The sequence below is a fragment of the Aphelocoma coerulescens genome, chromosome 8 (assembly GCF_041296385.1).
Source record: "Aphelocoma coerulescens isolate FSJ_1873_10779 chromosome 8, UR_Acoe_1.0, whole genome shotgun sequence".
Taxonomy (NCBI): Eukaryota; Metazoa; Chordata; class Aves; order Passeriformes; family Corvidae; genus Aphelocoma; species Aphelocoma coerulescens.
In genome coordinates, this window is record NC_091022.1 from 23,600,367 (window position 1) to 23,612,451 (window position 12,085).

A 12,085-nucleotide genomic window follows, 5' to 3' on the forward strand; every position below is an offset into this window, starting at 1 on the left:
CACGGGGTGAGGCTGGGCATCCAGCACTGTGCTGGAGGCACTGGAAGACTTGGGGTGATGCTTTGAACTGATTCCTTAACAGCTCCATGGAGCGAGCTCTGCAGACATCCTGTCTCTTCTGCAGTTCTCCTACCTGGTGTTTTATTATTAGGAACAGTTGCGCGAAACCCCCTCCCAAGACTCACAGTTGCTTAGGAATTCATCTGCTCCTCCTGCTTATTGCTCACCTGAAATCACAAGCAACTGTGGAGAGGATTATGACTGAGTGAGAAATTAGCAGGAGCAGATGACATGACATGCTGCATAACAAGCAGCAAAAATCCCATTTTCTTTCAAAATGTCCTACCAAGGGGAGAAAAAAACCGAGGCAAACACAGAAGATCTGAAGGTATGGTAGAGGGATAATTTCTACTCCTGGAAGAGCTCAGAAAGCTCTGAAAATGCAGACAACCACCAACACAAATGGGGTATCCACATCCCAAAGGTCACCCACAAGGAATACATGAGGAAGAGATTTCAGAACAAACACATCTGTAAAAGAGCTTCTTGTTGCTCCCTCTTTTCATTTGCTAAATGGATGAAATATTCATCTTCTCGCTGAATTCATCACTGGAAGTTGCTGACAAATCACACTCCTCTCCCAGCACTGAGTCCCTGAAGAGGTGCCAAGAAAGCAAAAGCGCAAAATCCAAAAATCATGGCAAATACATCAGAAAAATAACATGCATCAACCAGGTGGGGAAAAGGGCCCACCAGAACCCAGATTAGGCTCAGGACAGGGGAGCTGTGGCCACCATGTCCATTCTAGATGGAGTCCATGGATGTGCTAACCCAGCACTGCTGTCTGTGGCTGTGTGTGAAGGAGATCTGCTACCTGCAGCTGCCCAGAACTCTTCCCAGAGCAGAAATATCCTCTCCTGCTCCAGCTAAGGTGTCCCAGCAGCCTTCATATGGGCCCTTCCTATCTCCTGGCATTAACAGCAACTTAGTGCCTGCTACTCCAGAAACTACATCTCTAGACAACTTTAAATATTCTCTTTCCTGGTGGCAGACCCCAGCTTCTGGAGTGGATGACAGTGCAGTGGTGAGCTTTGACCTGTTCTGTGTTCATATATTCAACTCTTTAACTGTAGGGTAATCCCCCTTCCTGAAGGTGAGTGGGGACTTGTGTCTCCCATTCTGGGGTCTGAGCGCTGACAGCCACACCAGGATCCTCCCAAAGCCCTTCATGACACTCGTTCTCATCCCAGACAAGGAACTGTTGAGGGTTTGCAGATCTGCCCAGGGTCATGACTTTGCAGGAGAGAATTTGTGTGGCTTGAGGTACTTAGGCTAAAAGTCTTCAACACGGGAGGGCTCTGGGCTTGCCTGGCCCAGCATGCCTTAAGCTCACACGAGGCTTAACTGTATTGACAGCTAATTGCCTTTCAGGGAAGACTAACAAGAGGGTGAGAGCAGGAAAGAGAAAATCCAGAGGATACAGCTGTGCTTTGCAGTCAACTTTCAAAAGACTTTAAGTGCCCAGACCCTCAGTACTGGAAACAGTGAGAGCTTGCTCTGGGGACAGCTAAACACTGGCAGGATGAAAAGGGACATGATGAGCTTGGTCCAAGCTGCCCAAGAGAAGCCCAGACTGTAAATATGTGGAGATTGCTCTAAGGACTGTGGCTGGGGTGTGGGTGGGCATCAAATTCTTCTGCTCACCCCCTTCCTCAGGCCAAGGGCCAGAGCAGCAATTTCAGTCTAGGATGCAGAAACTTGCAACGACCCAGGGTAGCCTCGGGTGAGCTCTCCCCGAGCAACCCTACTGACACAGGCCATGCGAGGGGCTGCTGGTTTGGATGCTCACCCAGCCACAGTGGCTGTCCCTGGGAGTTGAAGAGGAGGCTCTCGCCCTCCCGCTGGTAGGAGGGGGACATGTAGAAGTCACTGCTGATAATGCGCTGCAGGTGGCTGTCCTGCCAGTGGAGGTCACAGCCCTCGATCGCCCGGGTGAACACGGTTCGTCTAGGCCTGGCCAGCGAGTCTGCAAAGAGAAAAAACATCAGTGCCCTGCTGGGGCAAGGGCAGCCTGTTCCTCCTCCCAGATACGACCTCCTTGGGCAGAGCTCTGCTTTTACAATGAGAGCAAAACCTGGTCTTACCTCAGTCATTTCTGAGATGGACATGAGCTCTGGCTTTGGATCCCTGTGCTGCCTACCCATCTCTGAGGGAGACTAATGTCTCCTCAGACAGCATTGCTAAGTAACTTGCTAGAACAGCTGACTTGATCAGAGAGGTGAGAAAAGAGGCAGGGACCACCCATCCATTTGCTTTGTGACCGCAATCTACTGTCACACACAAGGCTGATGCCTTGAAACCTGGCGCTGAGTTCCCTTCCCTGTGACACTGAGCACGCAGGCAGCTGCCCCAGGGTCAGGACTGGGCTCCCTTCAGCATTACAGCCCTGCCAGCACCATGAGCTCTCCTCCTCTGCTCCAACACAGTCTCAGCTTCACTGAATTGCAGCTTCTTAGATCAGCAGCACATGAAGCTACAAAGGGAACCACATGAGTGTGTCTGATCTACCTCCGGGTGATGGGGGGAACCATCATCTTCCAGCAACCTTTGTGGGCTGCGTGAGAGGGCTGGAAGGGAGGAGACAGCATCGTCTGACACCCCACTGCTGCCTTGCACAGGATGTCTGCTCTCCTCTTCAGAGCTGCTCTGTAACTTCATGGATATTTCTGAAGCTACCAAATGCTAGATTAGCATTTCACCCCATCCAGATTGATCAAGACAAGTGGTTTGTCATGAGGAAAAAGCCTGTGTGGAGCAACCCCACTATCACTCCAGCCACATTGGATCATGAAGGCCAAACATAGCTGGCAGGCTGCAAAACGGGAAGCCCCAAAGGGGGTGCAACACTCCATGTTAGGTCCTACAACCCGCAAGAGGGGCCGAGTTAAATGCATTCAAGGGTGGAAAACAAAAGGCACTGTTCAAAGCTGATCCAGGGAGGCTGGGTAAACATGCTCCGGAAACGATGGCAACAAGCAATTAGCCGGAATGCTGCAGGCACCCTGAGGTGGAGAGAAATTAAACAGGTGTTTGTACGTTGAGAACCAAGCCTGCTCACTTTACCAGGAAGGTTTTCAAGAATCAGCTGTTCTTCAGTAATAAAAGAGGCTGGCAACAATCCGGAGCAGTATTTGCATATGCACAAACATGAACCCCAGGACACCTCCAGGACCCATGCTGCTTTCAGTCCCCTTCTTGGAGAAGCAGGAGCACAGGGAGAAGGGGACAACCCTGGCATGTGCCTTGGGAACTCCCTGCAGGTCTAAAAAAAGTGACCTGTTCAGCCCCAGCAACCTTCCCCAAATGCCAGAGCAAATCCTTGGGAGAGCTGGGAACACCACGGGGGTAGTCCATGGTGCAGGACATGGAGCAAGGCCAGGTTTAAATTAAGCTGCTCCCTGAGGAAGAGCATAGGGAGGCCGGGCATGCAGTCCTGGCCATGGCTGGGGTGGCTGGAAGGACAGTCACGCTCCCAAACGGCTGCTGAGGGACTAATCCCACCCAGAAGAATGAAGTTTCCCCTGTGGTATGGCTGCTGTCCCCCTCTCCTCCACCCACTTTGGCCACACATAATACACCAAAGAGCAATTCCAGTGCAGCAGACAGAGGCATGTGAAAAGCAATAACTTTCAATTAATGTCTACTTCAGGCAAAAGGAAGGAGAAAGAGTGCTTAAATTTAAAGGGATCAAATGCTTTGTCAGCGGTTGAGAAACTATTTTAGCACTAAGGAACAACCCCATAACTACATTGCTCTGTCTGTGCTCTGCACTTGAACTGCGTTAACATTCCTGGCTAATGACTTCCCTGTCACCTGAATCACAGCCTTTAAGTGAGGCTCAAGGGCTGGGAAAGGGGCTCTGCACCATCTCCAGCTCCTCACTCTCACATTACAGCCAGGACTTCTGAGCTCAGCTCTGCTCTGTTGCAAGCAGTACTGTTTTCCTGTATTACCCCATGCCCAAACCTGGACACACTGTAGGGGTCTAAACTCCCCCAAAGTAAAATTGCTTTAAAATGGTCTCTAATTTGATACTCAAAACACGGGCAACTTTGCCCTGTAGCAAAGAAGTGAACATTTATATAGAAAACAAGAGACTGGGAAGAGAAATATTTTGTATTCCTATGACTCCCAGAAACATCAACAGCAGCTGAAGCAAGTTCTCTCAGCTTTGGGGTGAGTTTTAACCTGGACCCAATCCCTGTGGCTGTCAGCTGGATTTCCACTCCCTGCCCAGACTCACCTTGGCTGTGACCGGAGCTCTGCGTAAGCGCATTAGTGATGTTGGGAAGCTCGTTACCATAATTGCCATCTTCCAGGGGACAGACGTCCATCTCACCCCACTTGCGCAGCTGCCGGAGCCAGCAGGATTTCTCTTCCAGCTTGCAGTGCGGGTTTAACACCACACACACCCACAGCGCCCCTAAACAAAGCCAAGAAATCACGGAGGTGCCACCGCCATACACGCAGGGCAAAGCTCTCCGGCCGCCGTGCTTGCCCTGAGAGCCTGCAAGGTTCCATCGAGGTTTGTAAACTCATTTCAGCACAATGCACGGACCCAGGAGGGGGATTTACACGGCTTTTAAATAAGACGGAAATTAACTCTATCCCAGCTGAAACCAGGACAAAGTAAAACTCCTCCGTAATGAAGCTAAATTATAATCTCATGAGAGGGGGGACAGTGGGGAGGAGGGAAGGGAGAGCGGCTGTGTATGAATTTGTGAGTGCTTCTGTCTGCCAGGACAAATCTAGTGTTTGAACTACACATCAAAGCATGCTTAAAAACACCCTGGCAAGCTGCAGAGTCTGTATCTCCAAAGACTAACCTGATTTTGATCCTACCCACGTTCCAAGTGCTTTAAAACCCGCTCTAAATGCTATTTCATCTGCCATTGTTCTTCAGGCCATTTGCATTCAACTATTTAAAAAGGAGATTTGGTGTATTTTCTTTCTTTTTTTTTTTTCCTTTTTCAATCCCTAGTAGCCCCCAGCCTTCAGAGGAGGCAGCAGAGGAACCTGGAGCTTGGCTTGATGTCTTGCAGGCAAGAGCCCTCCCAGATGCGAGTCCTTCGGATCTTGCAAGCCAAGTTGCCCACCAGTAGGACACCCACACTGACACCCTCTGGGTCAACCATGGGACCTCACATGATGCTGATGATGCTGTCTGCTGTCTGAGAGGCAAAACCAGGACCAAGGACATCTGTGATCATTAAGATCCAGCTCATCCTTTCATAACACAGGGCTCACACTGCTGCTGCTACCTGAGCCTTGCAGACTATTCCGGGTCACTCACTGCTCTGACAAGGGCTACAGCAACCTAAGTAAGTGCAAACCCGTGAATTCTTCTTTAGCTAATTCCATTTCTACCCAAATTTCCCTGCAAGGCTGCCAAGATGCAGCATGTCCCCTCCCTTGTGCCTCCCTGTGGGGTGGGATGGCTGTGGGCTGCCACAGCTGCAATGTGAGGTATCCCCAGGGATCCCCTCGGGCTGAGCAGTCCCTGCTGCTCCTCTCTCTGCCCATGTCAAATCCTGTCACACACGTGGGACAGCTCAGCCTCCTGCAGAAACACCCTCCCTGCCTCTCCTCCATGAGCTCAGCAGAGACCTGGAGCACCTTCCTTCTCCCTGCCCAGCCTGCTGCCCTCCCTCACCTCTCCATAACTCCCACAGCTGAAGTTCCCATCCCAAAGTGACAGCCAGTGGCAGGACAACATCACCCAACATGCCTCCACTGCACAACAAGGAGATTCCTCCACAAGCCCAAGCCACCTCCCTCGCTGGCTGTGTTTTGAGCAGCAGTTCCCCAGCTGCACAGCCCTGCCATTGAGCCAAACAGCCCCAAGCGAGGCTGCAGTTTCGACAGGAGCCAGAGCAGCCGGTCCCCTCGCCAGACAACACGAGGCAAAACCAGGCTGAGCAGCAATGTCCTGGCCCTGGCTCCACTCTGGTGTCTCTCCGCTCCTCTGCGTTAACGCTGAGCTTTGGTGGTGCTTTTTGGGGTGCATGTCCCCAGACCAATCCTTTGCCAGCTGGAACTTGTGGACATGTCTGGTTCAAAACATTATTAAGGCATAGTGGCTGTGCATGTCTGGCTCCTTGGAGCCGCCAGGCTTGGCAGGAGAGACGTCACCACGTCACAGCGCAGATGGTGGCAGCAGCATCGCATCCAGGAATGGGCACGGGAAAAGCAATTGCAAGCACTGATCATCAGCAAATGTCCAAAGCAGCCCTTGCCCAGTTCAGCTCCAGCTCTGCTTCCAGGACATCCCACCAAAACCCCACTTCTTTCTGATGAATGGGCGTTGGGGGGGGTGTTAAGATTTTTGTGCTGCATCATCAGCAATTAATTAATGTGTAAAAGAGGTACCTCCTTAGGGGCCCATCCTTCCCAGGGTAGCTCCATGTCACTCACTCCCAGGCTCCTGCAGGCTCCACAGGGGACACACAGACATGGCATGTTTTTAAAAATCAGATCTCGGCTCCAGAAAATGAGTCTTCCTTAAGGAAGGGGATAAAACTTCCCACCTCCTTGGGTGGCCATGAGATAAAACCTGCACTCCACTCTGGATGTCGGGCATTCCCTTCCCATCAGCACTCCTGCCTGTTGTCGTTGCTCTTCTTCACCCACTTTGGGGCTGCTTGTGTGAAAAGCAGCCTCAGGCAGTTTCAACTCAACGCGTCTGAGGGTGCACAGAACTTGGCTGATAGGCAGTAACAAGGCTTGGTGCTCCAGCTTCACCGCCCCCAGGAATGGGATGCACCCGCTGGATTTTTGGCTCCCATAGCTCTGCTAATACGCGTTCCTCGGAAGCCTCATGACTTTGCTGCCTATTTTTGGGAGCCCTCTGAGGCATCCTTTGCATGCCAAAACATTATGCCCCTGGGCTCTCCTGCAGAAGGAACTATGTGCTGGGGAGATGGGAAGCAGGAGGGAAGTGAGATTTGCATCTCTCTCGGTCATGATAATTATCTGGGAGATATAATAGAGTAGTTTTTTGAGCCCTGTGGTCAAGTGACATCAGCTGACAGCACAAGTGACTCCTGTCCTGAGCCGAAATGCCACGCCAAGTCAGACTCCATGTCTCTTCACATGCTGCAGAAACCTTCATCTGAACTTTCTGATAGCAGGAGGTTAAGTGGGGAACAAAGCGGCAGATCACGATTAAGCTAAGCATCTAAACAAAAATGCTTTTCGATGACGGGGCTGGGTGCAGGGACAGGGGGGTCAGAGCCTTCCCAGACCAGTGGTCCTGGCTGCCGGCCCCAGAGAAGACAGGCACTCCGATCCCGCGCCCAAGTTTCCAAACCATCAAAGAAATTCTCCCGTTTCCCACAGGGTCGCTCCCCAGCTTAATCTGCTGAAATTCCCCACTGTAAACAAGTGGCCGAGATAAATAAACCCGTCTCCAGGCAGATTAAGGTCAGGCTGCACTTCAGCTGGTTTTTCATCTATTTTTTGTAATTAGGCTTTAATCGTAAGTACTAATGCGCCAGGGCAAATACTCCCACGCTGCTGAGCTCTCCAGCCAGCAGGTCCTTCCTTTGGCTCCCCAGCAGACGGGGCAATAGAGGTTCAGTTGGCAGCACATGCACAAGCGAATGATCCCGTTTTTATTTTAATTTTTGGGGTTTTTTTATAACTCTGAAATCCTGTAAAATCCTTTACATTTTCCCCAGCATAAATCTACAATCTTCTTTAAGGCTGATCTTCTTCCAATCCCACGCAAGTCTGTGATGCAGTCTTTGCTAAAATCGATGATTAATTATTAAACACGTGCCCAAAATAATTTCCAAAAGGCCCATTTTTTGCTTCTAAGTGGTGGAGGATTGTGGTCTGTGCCAGGGCTTCCCATGGCAGCTGGCAACAGGCCCCTCATCTCTCCCTTCAGCAGCAATGGTAATGCTGGCAGCTTTGGCAGTGGTTAAACGTGGTGCTTCCACTGCCCCAAATGCCCTGGCTACTGTTACCCACCCACAGGTAGTTTGGGACACCACTCTGCATTCCTGATGTTTGTTACTGGCAAACACCCCCAACTCAGAGCAGCTCTGGTCTCTCTGTGCCTCCACAACTCCTTCAGAGAGATGCTCTCCTCCTACAGTAAACACTGCCCAAGGCACACACTGCCCAACACAGAAGGCTTCTGTAAAATGGGGAATAATCCTTACTTTGAGTATAGTCCATGCCCATCTTGTCCTGGAGCTGCTTCTTGGAACATCACTGTGTCCTCTACAGGTGATAATCCCTGCTTTAAGTATAGTCCATGCCCATCTTGTCCTGGAGCTGCTTCTTGGAACATCATTGTGTCCTCTACAGGTGCTTCTCTTCAGCATGGAGATGCTCAGACCCTCATGTGTGACATGCCTATGCCAGGTGAGCTGCTCTGACGTGTGTTGGCTGGCACTACGCTTCCCCTGCTGTCGTGTTGATCCAGCACTGGTAGGGCCCTGACATTCCCCAGCCACTTTGCCATCTGCCAACAGGGACATGCTGCCACCTCCTCCCACTCTGCTGACCAAAACTGTGCACCAACCTGGTCCTTGTACAGTTAAGCCAGGACTGAAACCCAACCACTCTACCCTCGCCTGTGCAGGAAGGGAGGGAGGGCTCTCGGCTTGGATAGCAGCTTGGAAATCTGGCCAAATTATCTGTAATTTTGAGCAAATTGCTTCCTGCGTCCAGACCTGCCCACACACCCATCCATTCATATATAACCAATGTGTTTGCTTTTTTCCATGTGGAAATTCTGGCTTGGTGGACTTGGCTACCTCTCCAGGATCCTTGCATATCCAATTGTCTAGCTGCAGCATCCCAAAATCCTGGAAATATCTTCTTGGCAAGCAAGCATAGATGAGCTCTCCAGAGCTGGTGTGGTTATTTCCATCCAGGAAACTTCATACAGAAGCAAGACATCCCACCCCTGCCCAGATCTTGTCTGCATAGCTTGGCCAGAGTCCCCAGGCTCATTTCTATTTGCATTTGTTGGGCACTTGGTAGGTGGGTCTGCAGTCTCAGATGCTCCAAATCCCAGATCATCCTAATCCTTCTTCCAGCTCTACCATACCTCTTTGGTGCCAGACCATTAGCCCTTGCCCTTGCACAGTTTCTCCTACCAGCAGGCTGCACAGGAGCTCAAACTTACTCATCAAACTATGGCTCAAGTCAAACTATTCACCCAAGATCCCGTATGTCCAGGAGAGCCCAGAACTGCAGGGTTAACTTCACCACACAACCAACCTCCCCAAGCCCACGTCATCTAAATGTTTTATTCTAATGATATTACAGGGTCAGCCAGCTGAGCTGGTGTCTAAGGTGCTTAGCTAGAATTACCCAGAACTGCATTTCCCTTACAACCAGGCTCTGTGCTGCCCATCCTGCCCCCCTCACCCTGGAAACGTGCACCACAACAGGCAGAATCTGTGAGATGTGATGAGACTTGAGAACCTGCCTTTCCCTCTCTGGATCACAGTTCCTCCAGGAACAGCACTTCCACATCCAGGCTACAGCCAGCCCCTAGGGCTAACCAGCCCTGTGTCCTCCCTTGCAAAGGCTTTGGGGCAGCTCACCAAGCACCAGCCTGCTGGAAGCATGGGACCAACCACACACAGCACATCCGTCATCCTTGATCCCTGTGCAGGAGAGGGGCTGGTTTAAGGTGTTGAACTGTGTGGTTTGGGCCTGATCCAGGGCCTCTGTAATGATGTCCCCATTGGACCAGCAACTCAGATAACTCTGCTCCTCTCTGCAAGGCAGTGACCCTTACCCAGCTCATCCCAGAGCTGCCGGCACTTCTCTGTTATGCCCGTCCCCTGCTGCCTCCAGAGGGAGAGCCGAGGATCAGCCATGAACTGCTCTGTTATCAACGTCAGCATCCTGGCCCCGTTGGAGTCCCTCATGCGCAGCATCTCCCGGACCTGGGAAGGACAAAGAGAAAGTCTTCGGTGAGACAAACCATGGTTCCTCAGAGGTGTTTAAGACATTTTCATGTGGCTGGCAACCCACAGCTCCTTTAGCCTGAGGGTCCAAACTGTAAATACATACATACATATATGTGTGTCTATGTATAATGTGTAGCCATAAATTATAACCCTCATGCAATGGCTGTGATGAGGTTGGTTGGAGCTCAGTTGAGTAGCAGTCACAGCCAGGCTGTGAAGGGGACTGAGATTAAGAACATGTAAACAAGGCCCTTCTGCAAGGAAAGAGAAAAGCCCATAGGTTGGTGGGACTTGTGGATTATGATCCCACCTTCCCATGGTCTTAGTAAGGTCTGCAGGATTGGCTTTTTCCCCACTGTGCTGAAGGGGAGATGGGGGAACGCTCTTCCTTGCAAAGGGATCAATGGCACTCATGGGAGGAAGGGACCTGCCAGGGCAGCAGGTGAGACAATCCAGGCCTGACCCAGAGCCTGGATTACAACCGCCTGCTCCGCGACAGGGCGAGAAGGCACTGGAGCAGAGATTCCCAGCTGTGATGGGCACTCTGCCAGGGCAGCCAGCCACTGCCAGCTATGTGACACGCCGAGCAGAGATGGGAGAGAGCAGCCGGCTCCTCACCTTGGCAAACATGGAGTTGAGCTGCTTCCCCGAGCCGTAGTACCCTCCCTGAGATAGGAACAGCTTCACCTGCTCTCGGACTTGCTCCTCGTCCAAGTGCCAGCAGTTCTCATCGTCGATGCTGGCTCCAGCAGTGGGGTCAGGAGCACCTGAGAGGATGGGAAGGGAGGAGAAGAGAGACAACCATGTTTATGGCAGCAGGGTCAGCAGCCCCACTAGCAAGAAGTGGACCTACCTCAATTTTAATGGGACCTACCTTTATTTTATCATCTCAGTGACAGAAAATCAACTTGATTCCTTGTGACTGATAGGTAAAGCTTTGTAAAGGGAAGGCCTGGTAAAATCATGGCTCTGGCCTGTTACTTAGCCTAAGTAGAAATGGACTGTGGGAGAATGACTCAGCTAGAATAGAGGAAGTGAGGCATGCTGCATGAACGCCTCATGCCTGCACCATGGTGTATGGTGGTTGGTTAAATTTGGTTTGTTGTGCCTCAAAACTATGTAAACTAACAACCAACGGCATAAAAAGGCCAGGTTTTTTGTAAATAAATTTCCTCCTTTGCACCTGCCTGGGGACTCCTCGCTGCTCCATAGCGTTACAATTCCTAGGCAGTGAGCCCCAGCTGGCAGCACTGTGCTGTCCTGTAACAGCGGTGGCAGCAGCCATAAGGAGGGATCCTGACCACAGGGCTAATGCTTGTACGGCCCCTCACCCTCTCCACCCCATGTGAAGTGAGGCTGAGGAAGACCAGGGACCTGCCTTCCTCTAAAGGCCCAGGAGTGTGGGCAGCACAGCTGCAGAGCCCGGAGCGCTCCATGGCTCCAGGGATTGCCCAGGGTGCTCCTGCTCCACATCACCGGTTTGTTAAAACATCAGTAAAGCTCCAATTCCTGCAAGCCCTTCCCCATGTTCGGAACAGCGTAACAAAGGTACTGCTGCATATGGGCTCCAGAGCCCTGGGTTAAACACCTGATCCTGCCCCTCGTTTGCTTTAGGACAGGGGACAAGTCCCTGGGCATCAATATACCTGCCTGGGAGAGACCCTCCACAGGAAAGAAAAAAGGATCAATAATCCTTCAAAGAGCAAACTGTGACCAGAGCAGGGCTTTTGGCAGGCACACATATGCATTCACAGGCTGCATTTCATCTTCCAGAGCACAAAAGAAAACCCACAATTGATTTAAACAAGTTGGACCAAATTTCCCTTGCCTTGCCCCTTTCGATTCCCATTTTCCCCCGCCAAGCACTACCCTACCTCCCAGCCATGGGTTCCAGGGCTCACAGGACAGGCAGCAGCACAACTCCAGCGCGCAGCCAAGAGCACAAAATGGAAGTGAAACTTGGATTTTCAGCTGTCTGCTTTTGGGTCCTGCTCTACAAAAGCTCCTGAGGAAAAACCAGTGCCAAGGAAGGACTGCTGCAGCTGGAGGATGCTCCACTCCACTTTGGTCTGCTTCTCCCATCTCAT

At 51.3% G+C, this 12,085-nt stretch overlaps 1 protein-coding gene across 1 annotated transcript in view; it reads right to left on the reverse strand.

Moving 5' to 3' along the window:
* The window catches only part of ZSWIM5 (zinc finger SWIM-type containing 5), a 96,816-nt gene that overhangs the window by 9,399 nt on the left and 75,332 nt on the right, over nt 1-12,085 (reverse strand). Inside the window, exons 3-6 of the mRNA XM_069023260.1 lie at nt 10,617-10,765; nt 9,824-9,974; nt 4,304-4,483; nt 1,850-2,026 (exon numbers count right to left, since the gene is read on the reverse strand). Of these exons, the coding sequence (XP_068879361.1) occupies nt 1,850-2,026; nt 4,304-4,483; nt 9,824-9,974; nt 10,617-10,765 (657 nt within the window). The remainder of the gene's footprint in view (nt 1-1,849; nt 2,027-4,303; nt 4,484-9,823; nt 9,975-10,616; nt 10,766-12,085) is intronic.